This window comes from Melanotaenia boesemani, chromosome 11, assembly GCF_017639745.1.
Source record: "Melanotaenia boesemani isolate fMelBoe1 chromosome 11, fMelBoe1.pri, whole genome shotgun sequence".
Taxonomy (NCBI): domain Eukaryota; kingdom Metazoa; phylum Chordata; class Actinopteri; order Atheriniformes; family Melanotaeniidae; genus Melanotaenia; species Melanotaenia boesemani.
The window spans coordinates 20,252,397-20,267,781 of record NC_055692.1 but is presented as its reverse complement, the minus strand read 5'-3'; the positions used below and the strand labels follow the sequence as shown (position 1 = coordinate 20,267,781).

The window sequence follows — 15,385 nt, the reverse complement described above, 5'->3', positions numbered from 1 at the left end:
GTGAACAATTTCTCAGGAATACTAGTATATAAGTCTGTGGGGTAAATTGCAATCTATAGTTTACCTTTTAGGTGATCTACAGAAGGTTTCCAGGCATTATATCCCATCAACGAGGTTTACAATCTTTATGTAATTTATCTAAATTTATATTTATTTATTTATTCAGACTGAATATCCACAATGAGTGATCCATGATAAAACCATTATTTATCACATTTTCATAGTGGAAACAAAAGATCGCTGTCACTACAATGTTGCTAAGAAACCTCTATTTTGTCCCAGATGTTATGATGAAGTCACTTGCTGTCAAACTTTCAAAACCAATCAGGTAGCCTAAATTGACAGTGATGTTCAATCAGAAGCAGCCAAAGATGAACAAATGGCAATAAAGTTCCACGTCTGTCTGAAAGGAACAAAAATAACAGGCCTCTATGGCTGGAATAAAGCCAAGAAGTTGATGCACGGTTGAACTAAAACTGAGCTAAGTTTGAGTTGGATTTAAGAGCATAGTAGGTGAATAGTAAGTAAGTGAGTAAATTTTATTTATAAATCGGTTTTTGCAGATAAAAATCACAAAATGGGAGCATTAAAATATAATAATTTTATACAATTAATAAAAGTTGTTTTGTTTTTGTTTTTTAATTGGCTTTTATGGTGTTATATCTATTGACACATTCATTTTACATCTTAGCCTCATAATCTGACAGCTAAGGTAGTCCTGAGATCAAAAAAGAATAATGTCTGAATGTTAAATGTGCTTAAAAGGGCTGACATGCATTCTTACATTAAAAACACCAGGCAGGCCAAAATAGCAAAAAAAAAAAAAAAAAAAAAAAAAAAAAAGAGGCTTTTAGACTTTTATGGGTTAAATTATATCAGTATGCTGTTATGTTGCAGCCCTCCATCTGAATGTAGATACAAGTGGAGCAAATGATGATCTGGCACATCTCAGGAAGACTTTGGTCTTACCAGGTAGTCGTCTGGTTTGATGCCAAACAGATCTCTGAAGTAGCGGAAAGCCAGAGGGGCATAGGTCTTGAAGCGGAAGTCAGGATAGTGATGAGCTGGGGTCAAGTTGCTTCCTTCACTGGTATATGTGATGAAAAATCAAAGAATCAATATGTTAGATATATTATTCTAACACAAGTTCAAATAAATAGCATAGCTCTAAAACATTAGCAAAACCTAGCAGGATCAATAACAGACAAGGACAATACAGGCAAGGATACTGGCAACACTGGGGGAACCCATACCCCAACACAGCAGGGTATCTGGGTTATTGACTCCCTTGTAATTTGCTCCATTCATGCAGGAACAGGTTTTAGTAATGTCATCTGTGGAAAACCAAGATTCACCAGCGTCAAGGTGACAAACAGGCCGGTGTAGAGTTTGTCGCCTGGAGACTGGAGATGGCTATGCTTACTGGAGCTAAACAATACTTGACAGCTCATGAAACTGTTCTCAGCGAGGGAGAAAAGAACCTGCAAAAAGCTTAGAAAAAGAAAAACACAATGACCTACATTTTTTAGTTCTTACTGGACCGTGAGACGTTCTTAGACAGGCTTTGACAAAGACTGACCTCACTGCTGTTCCAGATGAAAAGCACAACACTAGATTTAGCTTGTCGATAAGGTCAGAGGGAGTCGGCCATTGGGTCTTTCATTGAATTAACTCACAACAATCAGTTTTGCTGGTGCCAAAAGTGGAAGTGGGTTAATAAAGATTTGTTTTCCAGGGCATCTCTAAATCTGGTTACTTGGACGATGTTCTGGGTAACACAGCCACTATGCTGTTGTTTCCTGCAGGTACAATATGGGGCTGGAGGCAACAGTCAGGCCCGGCTGTGTAACCTGATACATGTGATTACTCTACAATGAAATTTGACTGCTTTTTTTGTTGTGTGAGGACAACACTTATCTGTCACGGAAAGTATTTAACAACAAACAGCACATGGAAATGTTTCATTCAATCTAATCAGGGAACCATCTGCCTGTGCGTCTGCCTGTTGAAAAGGGGGGGGGGGGGGGGCTGGTTACTATAGATATACACAACAAAAAGAAAATGAAAGCTGAGCGTGTTTGTGTGAGAGTCAAAGTGAGATGAGGATTGTCCAGCAACTCAAAACTAGACTGACTGGATAAGCAGCAGCAGCAAAAAAAAAAAACCCAACAGAGAATGACAACACGAATAGGAAGAGAAGGAGGAGGTCATCTGAGACTTATCACCATCATTCAGCTGCTCTCAGATGACCCTTTAGCAAAAAGAGAGAGGCATTGTGTTTTCACATATCAGAACAGAAACATAAAGAAAATGAGGAGGGACTTATTTTCTTGGTTATGTCTTGTGTATTGTGTCTTTTGTCATGTCATTTTCTCTTTTTCTTCTTCTTTCTCTGCTACACAGCAATGATTTTTTTTAGTCAAATTCAGCACCAGGTTGGTTACCCTTGGAGGCGATGTAACACATTTCCTTTAACTTCTTATATTTTGTACTTTAGAGCCACAACAGGCAACAGTGAATGTATTTTAACGCACATCTCAGTGAGGCCATTACACAACCAGGAATAATGTTTGGCTGTTGCTGTGGAGCAGGACAATGAAGGTCAGTGTGCGTGCCAAGCCCAGGTTTGCATATACCATACTGAGTTTGCATATCCTGGTGCTGCATCTCAAAGGTTAACCACAAAGTACTTCCTGATAGGACTATAATTCTCTCCCTGAGGCTTCAGAGTTAAAACACGGCTTGCATGGTGGATACATCTTTTGGTAGACACCCACTAATTCACATACTCTAGTTTACTCAGTGACCCTACGACTTGGCAGAAGTCTGCGCTGACTGAGTTATTAAAGAATAATAAAACCCACAGCATATCTGTTATTACTTTTTCATCTATTTTTCACCAGGATCACATATAGTGATATTTACACATCTTAACAAGTCTAAAAAATGTTCTCTTTACTATGACTCCAAAAGTATTCAAATACATCTTGTGGTTCAGGAAATATACTTATTTCATTATGGGGATGCAATTTTTGAGCAGAGGCCTAAAAAAATAAGCACAGGGCTCAAAGGGTTAAGTTAAATCAAGGAATTATTTTTCAAGCCTCCTCACTTCCTCCATCTCCAGCCAGCAAAAGTAGAACTACTTGGAAATCTTATATTTCAAGAAGGCTGGCTTTTGTAATGCCAAAAAGTACAGAAATGGAAATAAGTTTTGATAACAATAGGTAATAGGTAATGACGGAGAAACAAGGAAAAACATTAAAAATACTGTTCAAAGATTTTGAAATAGAGACATGGCTGAAACATCTGTGTTAAGAGGAACAAGGAAAACATTTTCCATACTGAGCTAAACACAGACTGTTCAACTAAAATAATACTTCAAATGAAAAAGCTTGAAAATTACTGATACTAATTGTTTATAGCTATAGCTATCTATACATGTCTGAGCACCAAATTCATTTTTATATGTGAGGATACAGGAGTTACATTTTCACTAAATTCCTGAGGTTGCTTTAGATTATTTCTAATGTTTTTTTAAGCTGGTGAAATAATTGTAAAGACAGCCTGAGAAGAGAGCAGCCACACACACATGTATGCTGTGCGCTGCGGCAGTAAGAGCTACACAGTGAGCTGATTTCACACTTCTTGGCTGTGATAATCCACTAGAATAGTTATGCATCATGACTTAGACTAGCAAAATTCATTTTGCTGATAAATGATGATGAAGGCAGTCTGCTGTTGGAGTGTAATTTCTTTAGTTTGGATACCCAGAAGCTGCAGTATCCACTGAGTATGATTAATAATAGATTTCTTTATATTTTACCTCAAGACAACTGACATAAAATACTTGAATTTGGTCTTTAACGTCCTGTTTTTCACTAAACTGCCAGCCAGTTACCACCTACACATAATCTGTTTTATGATTCATTAGATTATGCAAAAGTGTGGCTATTATTCTGATGACAGCGTACAAACATCCACTACGCAAATAACTCATATGTTTCTGAAATGCACACATAATAGAAGATAACATGCTGCTTATGGAAGCTGTCTGAAAGTCTAAGTGTCTTGACACTGCTTAGCACCAACCTGGGTAGAAATACGCTCTCCACCACATAGAAATCTTGCATAAGCACGTCTCTGTCTGGTTTGGAGGTGAGGTTCCCCACTGTATAGCCAATTCCGAGCTGAATGGCTCCCTTCAAGGCCGATGACGTGGTCTTGACGGGAAAATAGAAGAGAAAACATTTCATTAGCCTGGCTGCAGCACACTGCCACTGCTATCTCAATTAACACGCAGAAAGAAGGGTAACCCTGCTCTTTTAGCCACAACTCTGTGTATTCTGAAATAACAGGTATTTGCAGACTCAAAATTCATGATCAATTTAATGTGTGACAGAGTAAAAAGCACTAAACTTAAACAGAAAGACTGTGTAGTACATCTATAACTATGTACAATAATTTCCACACAAATCCATAAAACTTACTACAGCTTTTATAAGCTGGAAAAAATGTGCTATAGGTGTTAGGTGAGCAGCTACCACAAAAAACATCTCCGACTTTTAAGTCTTGACCTTAACAACGCTTGCCACTGTATTAAAAAGTCCCTTATGGTTGCATCTTAAAAAAAGAGCCACCATTCACAGTGACGTCCACAGTTTAAAAAGAAAAAAAAAGCAAAGAAAAGAACACGTGTGACCAGCACTTGACTGATCTCTGGCAGCCAGCCTCAACAGAGGTCAGAACATTATGTGCTGCAGCAGAAGGACATTTAAAGCACTCAAGTGACTCAGAAGTGAAGTTCTTTTGGACTTGTTGATGTAAGTACATGTTATGGGACCAGGTTCATATTCACTACAACAATAAAAACCAAACACAGTGAGGCTCTTGTCTGCTGTACCTTCTTGTAGGTTTTCTCTCTGCTTGTACTCCGAGGCCCCGCCAGCCCATTTTCAGTTGTGGTAGACATCTAAAAAGGAGACAAAAGAAACAGAATAAGAAAAAAACTACCATAATGTAGTGAAATGGTGAGTGTTACTTATCTTATAACCTTAAATAAAAATCTAATTTCCAGAGGAGTCATAAACTTACCTTGCTTGATGATAAGCTGTGCCTGACAAACAAAAATCAGGGCAACAGCTTTTTATTATCAGGTTGAGCAATCATCAGGGGACTCTGCAAGAGATTGGGTGCAGAAGGAGTTACCATTATGTAATAAAACTTAGGGCAAAGATGCATGTGTAGACTTTATTACAGTAAGCTGAGCAGCTTCAAAGTTAAGACAATGACAAAATAAAAACAAGAGGGTATACATCAACCAGCAAAGGGAACTTAATTAACTGTGAAAGACTTGCATGCTTTTTAGTTAAAGGCCATTTCAATGGCATCACTCTCTTGGTAATCACTGCCTCACAAGAGAAGCAATTTTGCTTTGACAGACACTCGTGACTCATGAAATGTTTGCATGATAACTGTCGAACATCTTCTTATAAGAGTCTTGTTTTGGGGCAGTCATACTTTCCTGCTTGTCACTTTAACACCTCACAAATAACAGTGTGCATACAACACTTGAAAAAGTGCTTGTACGTCACGGTACAGCAGAGCTGCAGAGTGTGTGTGTGAATGAGCTAAAGCCCTGGAGCTGTGAGCCACTGCCCAGCTTACAGCACAAATGAGCCCTTACTGAGTGACAACCCTCCAGTCTGTCTTATTTCTGCATTATGCTCTCCATGCATTTCCCTGTACTGCTCCCTGTCAATCAACCTCCCTCCTCCCATTGTGTCTGTTTTTTCTCTTTTGCTCCCCAGAGAAAATAAGGCAGTGACAGTAAATGATGCTGTGCTTCAGTGTCCATCTGATAAAGCAGGCACAACAGCACAATGGCAGGGCAAAACACTTGCAAAATTCTGACTATGTCTAACAAGCTCTTGCAAGCCTGCAGTCGCCATGTCACCTGCATATTAATGCACCTGTAGGTGCCAAAACTTTGAATAAAGCACAATGTCTTTCTGCCTCACCAGCTTATAAGGCGTCGTGTCCACCATTCAGCAGCCGCATTGCCATCAGACCAGAATATGTTAAAAAATAGTCTTTAAACAAAGTTATGTTATTTGAGGTGAATGGAAGCTCACATGCACTGACTCAGATATTAAAAGAATGTAGCTGGCATCATTATCTCTAGACAGAGGCCTTATCTGTGCCCCAGCTTCTCTGTTGCTATAAACACCACAACACATATTTTGGCTGGAGGCACACAGCAATTTCCCTCTGTTAGGGACTTTGCATCACATACTGTATCTTTAGTATTGCCTTCAAAATGATATACAGTTCCTTTGGAGAGATTATAAGAGCATACAGTCACACAAACATTGTTTCACAGCTTTCATTCAAAACAGACATTTCAAAATCATGCTATTGATCATGTAATGTGTCAATAGAGGCAAATGTAGGTAATGAAGTGTCGATCCACCTGAAGAATTACTCCGCGTGACTGGCTCTGAAGCTGAGGAATGTTAATGAGCCCGTCAGCCAGCCCATCGGGTTCTTAGCTCTGCCCTGGCCAGAGTGTCAGTGTTAAAATGAATCGTGTGGATCTCTCCCCCCCTCTCACCTGACCCCACACAACCCAGCTTATGCTCTTTCCAGAACAATCCATGAGAGGCCCGCAGCTGCAGTGAACAACAGCAGGTCTCTTGTTCACCTTTCAACAAAGGGGAGGCAGACGGCTGGATGGACGCATGGATGAAAATGGATGGATGATCCTCATCAGCTGTGTCTTACTGCTGACACACACTCCTTTAGCAAACACTAATGACACACTGGAATGCAAGGAGGAGAAGAAGGAAACACTAGAACACTGTTTCACCAAGGTAAAACAAAACCTTTCAAGTGACAATAGCATTAACGTGTCCCAGAAATGAATCCATCTGTGTCAAATCAATGCCCCTGGCGGATGGTGCCATGCAGTGAATGTTTGTGGTCTGAGTAAGAACCAAATAGGTAAGCTGATCCACATGATCAATAAAATGGAAACTCTGCACTCGCAAAGTCTAAAAATGAATAAAACCACTTGTGTAAAGGGTCTTGAGTTGTGTTCAGTTTTGTTTCTGTACACTTGTATAAGTCGGGCAAGGTCATGGACTTGTTATGGTATTTTGTCCATGTCTCAGCAGTGAGGAAACTACACACTGTGTCCAGATCCTAACAAACAAATAAACTGCACGAAGACAAAGAAACTGTCCAGTAAACTGCTGCAAAGAGTCACAGCAAACACACTTCAGCCCCTTCTATGCCTTTGGTCTTTGTGAATACCCAGACTTGGTCAACATTTTCCATTATGTGCACTTATCTTTCCTACTTGTGAAATACTTTGTGAGTTTGGCTCTTAGCTGGTGCTGTATGAATAAACTTTGCTCATTTACATTCCCTCTGTGATGCATCTGTTCAGAAACAACTCTATTCCCACTTGTTCCTTATAAGAAACCCTTTCACCCTTCAAACAAACACACTTGAGCCCAGATCAAACAGTGGTTCTAAAGCCATATCTCCTCCATGGTTTCAGGGTTATTGCCAAGGATGCCACTCAGTCTCCGTGGAAGTCAAATAGCAGCTCTGTCTAGTCAAGCGGTCCTGGCAAGGAATGTATGTGGCTGAGAGCAGCGACAGGCCATCTGGTACGATAATGATGTACATCTAATCAATCTGAGCAGTGAGTTGTTGAAGTAAGTGATTAAAAGAGAAAGTATCTCTAGATTATTTAAAACATGTGACAAAATAAGCAAATTAAGGCAGAGGAGCAAAAACCTTTTCAAGCTGTCTGACATCAGTGCTGAGAGGTGTTAAGGCAGTTTCTGTGACCAGGACAGACACCACATGTAAGGTCCTTTTGGCTCTGCTTTGTTTCCCTCCCCAGACACTATTGGATTACTGCAGTAGACTGGAGATATAATGAAGAATCAATAGCAGAACTGTAATGCAGAGCACTCAGGACTGGTCTGCTGGTCTGCCATGACCCCCGCAATCCCCAACTGTGATGTTAGATAATCACAGAGATCTGGATTTGGATGGATACAATCAAGAAGATGCATGTGCAGTCAGCTTAGCTTGGCCTGAAGGGGATCGACTTCATCAACTTAACTGTTCTTGTCCCCATCCAAGCCCTTGAAAACTCATATTAAAATTTACTCTTGTCCCCAGACTACACCACACATGACAAAATGAATGAAGTGCACTAATGAATTAACAAAACACCAACTTTCTAAAGAAAATTACTTAATGTATGTCAAATGAGGAAGGATTCATTTCATTTCTGGATTAAACACATTTAGTGTGTAAGTGTAACATTTGGCTTAGTTTGGCCAAGCATGTCAAATAGTTGCTTCTGCTAAATTATTAATGACCTGTTAAAGATCATTAGTTTGGACTATCAATATTGAATGTGTGGGTTCTTGCCAAATATATCCTATAAATGGCAACTGTAGGCAAATAGTAAGTAGTAGTACTAGCATAAAATCAAAGTGACTGATTCCCTGAATGTTTTAAGAGTTTCTCCTGAAGATATTCAGGCACAAAAGCAGATAGGAAGCAAAAAGTCATCCATCCTTGATATATATATCCTCTCCTATACACCAAATGAAGCCATAACACAGCAAAAGTTTAGTATTTGGGATTGTTTTATTTGCGTTTTACTCCATATTTCACTACATCATCACTACATGTTTATTATCATCATCCCTCTGTCAGACAGACTGAGATGCAACTTGAGAGCAGCATCTTCTCACCAACACCAGGCACCATGCTGCACTGCAGAATATGACATACAGTGTGTGTGTGTGTGTGTGTCTGTATGTGTGCAGAGGCTGCATGCATAAATGAGGATCCAAGTTTGAGGCCCAAGAAGCACGTGAGGATGGCCGATCAGACAGAATGACAACTGAAGGACACTGTTGATTAATAATATGTGATAGTGTGAATTTAGTCGAACATACGTAACCACAGCTAACTGCAGCATGTATGTTCTTCATGCAACACTAAGACAAAAGCTCACGGGAAGCAAGACAATAAATGTTCTGGAGAGTTGCATGTGGAGCGGCATGAGCAGGCCACTGAGGTTTATCCTCTGGGAACACTGGCCAGGTTTGTCACATTAGTTTATTGTTTCCAGTTCAAGCTGATGGTGGATGTGGCCATTTAAATCTTCACACGTATTTATTATATGCTAAGCATAATGATAATCATGTATACAAGTGGAAGTTTTTTTTATTTATTTATTTATTTATATCTTTCTAGTAAAGTATTATTACATCTTCTATAAGCAAATCAACACAAGCAACAGGAACCCAGCTAATGTACTTACTTCTTAACATATATTCACTTGTGTATTATTGTGTCTTTAACCTTTTAGTTAAATCTGATAAAGAGAAACAAAAAAAGGTGTACATCTGTTTCAGATGTGACATGTCCAAAAAAAATTGGCTATACTAATGGAGGGAATGAAAACCAGAGACTATGATACAAATGTTTTTTTTTTTTAGCTGTAAACATTCAAACACAGCATACTTGCTACAAACAGGCTCAACTGCAACACGTGTTAAGTTTTATTTAATGCAAAGTCACGACTCTTGCAGAAGAGAATAGAAGAAAAGCTGTGGTAATTGCAGCAGTTCATGACTACAAGGCCTCCAGCCAAAGAACTGATGTATTTAATTTTGTAAGATGACTAAACTGAAACTCAGAGAGAGAATTTAGTCTGTATGGTTATAATTCAGAGAGCGTTTCACTCAAGTTCCACTCTGCATGGGAAGCAGTGAGGAGGAGGTCACCCTCTGTGTCCAGAGAGTCACATGATGTGGGAATGGGGGGAGGGTGGGAGTGAATGAAATAGTGACGGGTATCTGCAAAGAAAACAGTCAATGTTCTCTCAAGACAACAGAAGAAGACCGGAGCTGCTCCAAATGGAGCGATACATGGACAAACATCCCTCTGAGACAAGGACTTATTACAGCAGGCTTTTTTATGTTCACACACCAGTCATATCTATGCAAGCTGGCCTCTGCTCTGAATATTGTGACAAAGACAATAAGAGGCAGAATTTCCCATCTCAGCCAGCACAATCTTTGCTATACTTTCATTATATGGAGTCCAAAGGTCTACTTGATCTCCTCGCCACAAGAGAGATAGGGCAGTTTATTGGATAGGAATATGACTGTAATCAGAAGTGGCTGCATGATTCCTAGAAGTAAATCATACTGGTAACAGGAGTGTCACAGGTTGCTACAGATAAAGAGGAGGAATTTCAATTTTCCAGTCTTCATATTCTTTGACAGTTTAACTGGCTTGTTTATCGCTACTCTGATCTCTTTTATTTTTCATCACTTCTTCCCACTGTCTGACTCTAGGGCTCCCTGAGCGGGCCTCTGCAGTCTTCATCATTTTCAGAAAAGTGGGAGAGGGCCAAAACAACAACTACAACAACAAACATCACAACCTCTGAATAATCTGAATTCCTGCGAGGCTGCCAACCTACTGCTCTGCCAGCAGCCTCCAACCAACCAACCAACCAACCGTTATGCAGTACACAACAATTAGGAGCCAATCATCTCTGCTTGTGTCCTTCGAGAATGTTCCTTCACCCTCTCAAAAGCTGGTGCCGACGTGCTGCATGGCCAGGGAGGGGGAGGGTCTGCACTCTGGAGGTCATTAAGATTGTACTGATAATACTGGGAAGTTCTGCATCAGTGCATTAGCTGCGACAAAGTAAATTAAGAAGACTTTAACCCGATCATGACACTGCTGTTTGGTGACAGTTTTAACAAAAATAACATACTGTATATGAGTGTACGTGTATGAGTATGAACGAAACAAGTCAGTGTAGTTGGCTATGTTAAATAACATGATGGATATAAGGCCATCCTAGTTGAGGCTGAGATATTCTGGATTTTTGTTAATGATTCAAGTCTCTTAAAATCTCAGTCTTGAACAGCTTATAATGCAACTTGTCATTCTACTTGGAAGATGTCACGTATTTGTGACTCGTTGGTTTGTGGTCTGGGGCGCTTGATGGGTTTAGAAGGGTTCTTTTTAATGTAAAGAACTTTGTGTTGCAATGTGATTTGTATGAAAAAAATGCTTTATGAATCAAGTTTAATTGATTGATGTACACTATAAATTCACAACAGATTAGCCCTACAGGAAGATAAAGTCTGGGTACTTTCCCTGGATCACTAATAAATATTGCTTTTAATTGTATTTAGATTCTTTTCAGGGTGGATTATACAAATGTGGGTATCAACAGATCCCAGATGGAGGGTGGCCATGTAGATTTGGAGGGTACACAGACAGCCATAAAGAGCCTTGTGTCCAACCTCTCATGAGGGGATTTTCATCACGCAGAACAAAGTGGAACCTCGTATACTAACCGATGCTCAAAGTAAAACGCCAGCTTTAAAGGTTAGTGATGGTGCGTGATGGTCATCTGGAAATAATGCAATGACGCTTTGAATATTGGGAGACTTTGCTCCTCTTATCATCAATCCCCACCCCCCGATGAGAATTTTTTTTTTCCAAAACTTGTGATAATAAACTTGATAATAGATTACCATTAGAAATTTAGATAACTACTTTTATTGATTTCAGCTGTGAAGCTGGTAAAAAGCTCATTGTAATTGTTTACTTGACATATTTTAGTTTAAGAAAAGGCAAAACCAAAAACCCTGGTGAACCGCTGCCTTCCAAACATGTTTGCATGGATGACTGTGGAGTCTGGTCAGGATGTAAAATTTGAATTAGTCGCGTTTCAAAAAATGTGTTGATGTCTTTATAGGGAAAAGCCAATCCTTCAATAAATTTACCATCCTACAACTTTCTTATAGTTCATTATTTCTATTATCTTACAGACTAAATTTTAAAAAGATTTTAAAAAAATTACTAGTAATTACAGAATTAATTACATTCCGACTCCTGACTGGGTGTTGATGGAAGTCAAAGCAGTATGTAGCATGTGCTGACATGAGTGAAACATGCCCAATGGCAGAGAACAATAAAACAGATAACAGAAAGAGAAAACAGCCTTTCCTGAGCTCAGACAGAGCAACATCTATTAACAACTCCTTGGAGGTGAGTAGCCTAAAAGTCATCAGATCAATACAGGAAACAGATCAAAGTGATCACAGATGCCACTCAATATTGCCTTTATGAGCAGTGCTCCGATCCACACCAACCATACCAACTGTCACGTATGTAGACGTAGGAGTTCTTCATCCAGACTGTTTATATTGTTTTCATATGTTTAAAAATATAATCTAATAATAGCAAATGAGGTCAGAATCGAGTGTGGACTGTGAAAAAAAAATTATTTGCTTGCTCTTTTTCCATTTTTTTATAAATGGTAAATCTAGTTACAGATTAAACTAAACAGCAGCGTTTTAACAAATAGAGAAGTAAACATTGGTCACGACAGTAAAGGCGTAAAGGTGAGCAACCACCTACAATTTAGGTAAAATTATTCAGCATTATCATTTGATTAAATATTATAATTTTGTTCAAAATGTTATTTAATTTCATGGTACTTTACATGAGCTGAAAAAAGACACCAGAAAATGGCTGATGTCATATTTTCAGCTCATTGCAGCTAGTACAGCACATCCATCTGGCTTCATCACAACCTAAAACTGAGGACAAGGATAAAGATCCTCCGGCAGACCGTATAGTAGGAAAAGAGTTCACTAGAGACACATACAAACATTTCAAAGTGCCATATTATACTGCCACAACACTGGTGGGCATTTTTTCATCAGAGCATAATGAATGTAACCAGACCCAACATGGGGCCACACCCCTGTGTAAACTGGTCAAGCCATCATCAGGCATTAGAGAGGGAGAGCTGCTGACTTATGTAACTGTCTTAATGAGGCTCATATGCCTGTTATTTTGGTCCTATCACTACTAGGATCCCATGGTACAGAACAAGCACAGAGTGCTCTTTGACCCAAAATCACAAGACTGCACTAAAAGCCCTATGGCGGCTAATTGTTGTGCTACCTTCTCACGGAAGCTCGTGCAGCAGGAAGAAGATGCCGTGGTTGGTCTGAAAAAGTCAACTCTCAACTTTGTGTTTCCTGGTGAATATCTGCAGTTCCACTCAGCTTCAGAGTTAATCATTAACTCAGAGGGAATATCACACACCACAGCAAAACCCCAAGGAGACAAAAGATCTGAGAGTAAATAAATGTGGCACTTCGGCTGCTACTCAGGTGGAAAACATTACATAATGCACAGATGCTTCTCACGGTGACCAGAAGCATATCAGTGGAAGGGCATCAGGCAGCACAGGATGAAAGCTCAGGTGTTACTCTTGAAGAGAAAGCAAAGAATTTGCATGGGTCGTTTTCCCTTTCAAAAATACTGCTGACCAACCCGGACAAATTCTACTGCCTCTCAGTCAAATGAGGAAAATGCAGGTTTATTAAGGCAAATACACTCACATCCCCGTGCAATGTACTCTTTGTCCAACAACCTGGATTTTAACCATGCAGATTTGCATATTTATTAATGTTTTACAATGTTTATCTAAATAGTGACAGATTCTGTCTCTGTAGTGTTTTAATGAACAATCACACAACAGCTTTGACACAGAATAGTTTATTTGGTCCTCCGTAATACCAAACAAATACACGTCACACCTCAAGCAGCTGGACCGCAATGACCACATATAATCAAGAATATGTGCCACTGAAAGAAGTGCAGGTAATTCATTGACCCTGCTGCCTGGCTTGCTAAAAACAGTTTCCCTGCACACCAATCAGCTCCCAGTTTCCCAGCAATAACATAACTTGTTTTCCATGTTTTCTCTTTGGTTCAGGCAGTGCTGCTTTATAATTGTCATAGCCCAATGAATCTTTTGGTGGCATTATGGATCAGCATGGAGGGAGCTGTGGGGAGACTGGCAGCTATTTACCAGCAGAGAAATGTGGCACTTTACTGTAAAGAGCAGTGATAATGTGATAGATACTGAGGCTCAGGGCTGTGTTGCACTACACACTCAGTTTGGAGTACAGAAAGTCCACTCAGTATAAAGAGATTTAGCAGCAGCATATACACATGCAGTAAAGTCTCTGAGACATTTAGTATCGGGTGTTGACTTTTTTTTTTAAGAATTAGTCAACATTTGATGACATTTCTTCTACATTTGCATAAGCCAAGGCTTGCCTCATTTCCCATCAGACTGTCTGTTTCTCACTAAATTTGCTCACTAAACAAAAATACTTCCTCATAATTAGAAAGCAGCAATAATATTTTTTAAAAAAAGAGTACTATCTAGCATGCAAAAAGCAGAACATCTGAATGTCCAGCTCCTACACTCTGAAATGAACGGACATCTGAATACAAAGATCAACAAGAGTTCACGGGAAGACTAAGGATGAAAATAAAATTTACCCCAATGAAAGACCTTCCATGTAAACTCGCACCCTCATCTCTACTAAGATTTGGGCATGATCCATTTTAATCTGACTTATAATGTCCCATCTTCTCCAGGTCTAGTAGAGAAACGCAGTCTCTATAATAAACTGAGAACACCTTGAATATGACTAAAGCTGAACAGCTGGTTGGTTTGATTCAGTTCAAGCTCACCTGCAGTTTTTCACTTGTTTTGAGAGTTGACACTTTAAGCGTTACGTTCATCATCTTTTTTCATTGTCATTTACAGTAGTATTCCTTTTTTCCCAAGATAAACATTCCTGACTAAACATCTAAAATATTTCGCGGAATGAATCAAACTCACAGTAATCGTCTTCCTCTCAGTCGTCTTGTCGAAATATTTTCCTCGGTATGTTTGCTGCAGTCCTCAAAGAAAGACTTTTCCTCCAGCTGAGAGATAAATGAACGCGGTCCAGTCTAATAGACTGTACTTACCACAGGCTGCTTGTGTTTGCTGAAGAGTCAGTGTGTTCCCGTCCTGCCTCTCTACAGCCTAACCTCCCAATAAACCACTGGGAAAAAAACATATAATAGAAGGGGGAAAAACTGACTCAACGACGCCCTCTGCTGGACCAAACAGACTTACTTAATAATAATAGATAAATAGTTTTTTTTCCTTATTGTAGTTTGGAAATTATGAGTTATAAAATACAGCAGGATATGATGGAACTAAATGTATAAAATAATTATAAACGGTAAATACTAACAATAGGCTTTGTAACGGATTATTTTGGGATAACATGAAAGATCACAAGCTGGCTTATAGAGCATGGACCTTTAATCCTGGTCTGCTTTCGGGAATAAACAGAAAAGTCCTCTATAAGGAATTAAGATTTTAGTAATAAACAGCTACATGCACTATTTAAACCTCTCATATTTAAGTAAAATAACTGAAAAAGCTGTTTTT

The 15,385-nt window shown here is 39.3% G+C and overlaps 1 protein-coding gene across 2 annotated transcripts in view; it reads right to left on the bottom strand.

The window, feature by feature from the left end:
* pip5k1bb (phosphatidylinositol-4-phosphate 5-kinase, type I, beta b) overlaps positions 1–14,951 on the bottom strand; it is a 32,723-nt gene extending 17,772 nt beyond the window's left edge. Inside the window, exons 1-5 of one of the 2 annotated variants that reach the window (XM_041998521.1) lie at positions 14,783–14,951; positions 5,095–5,178; positions 4,904–4,972; positions 4,093–4,223; positions 970–1,087 (exon numbers count right to left, since the gene is read on the bottom strand). In XM_041998521.1, coding sequence (XP_041854455.1) covers positions 970–1,087; positions 4,093–4,223; positions 4,904–4,972 — 318 coding nt within the window. In that variant the 5' untranslated portion in view covers positions 5,095–5,178; positions 14,783–14,951. The remainder of the gene's footprint in view (positions 1–969; positions 1,088–4,092; positions 4,224–4,903; positions 4,973–5,094; positions 5,179–14,782) is intronic. The other variant, XM_041998523.1, reaches the window with a different exon arrangement.
* Between the last annotated feature and the right edge of the window lie 434 nt (positions 14,952–15,385).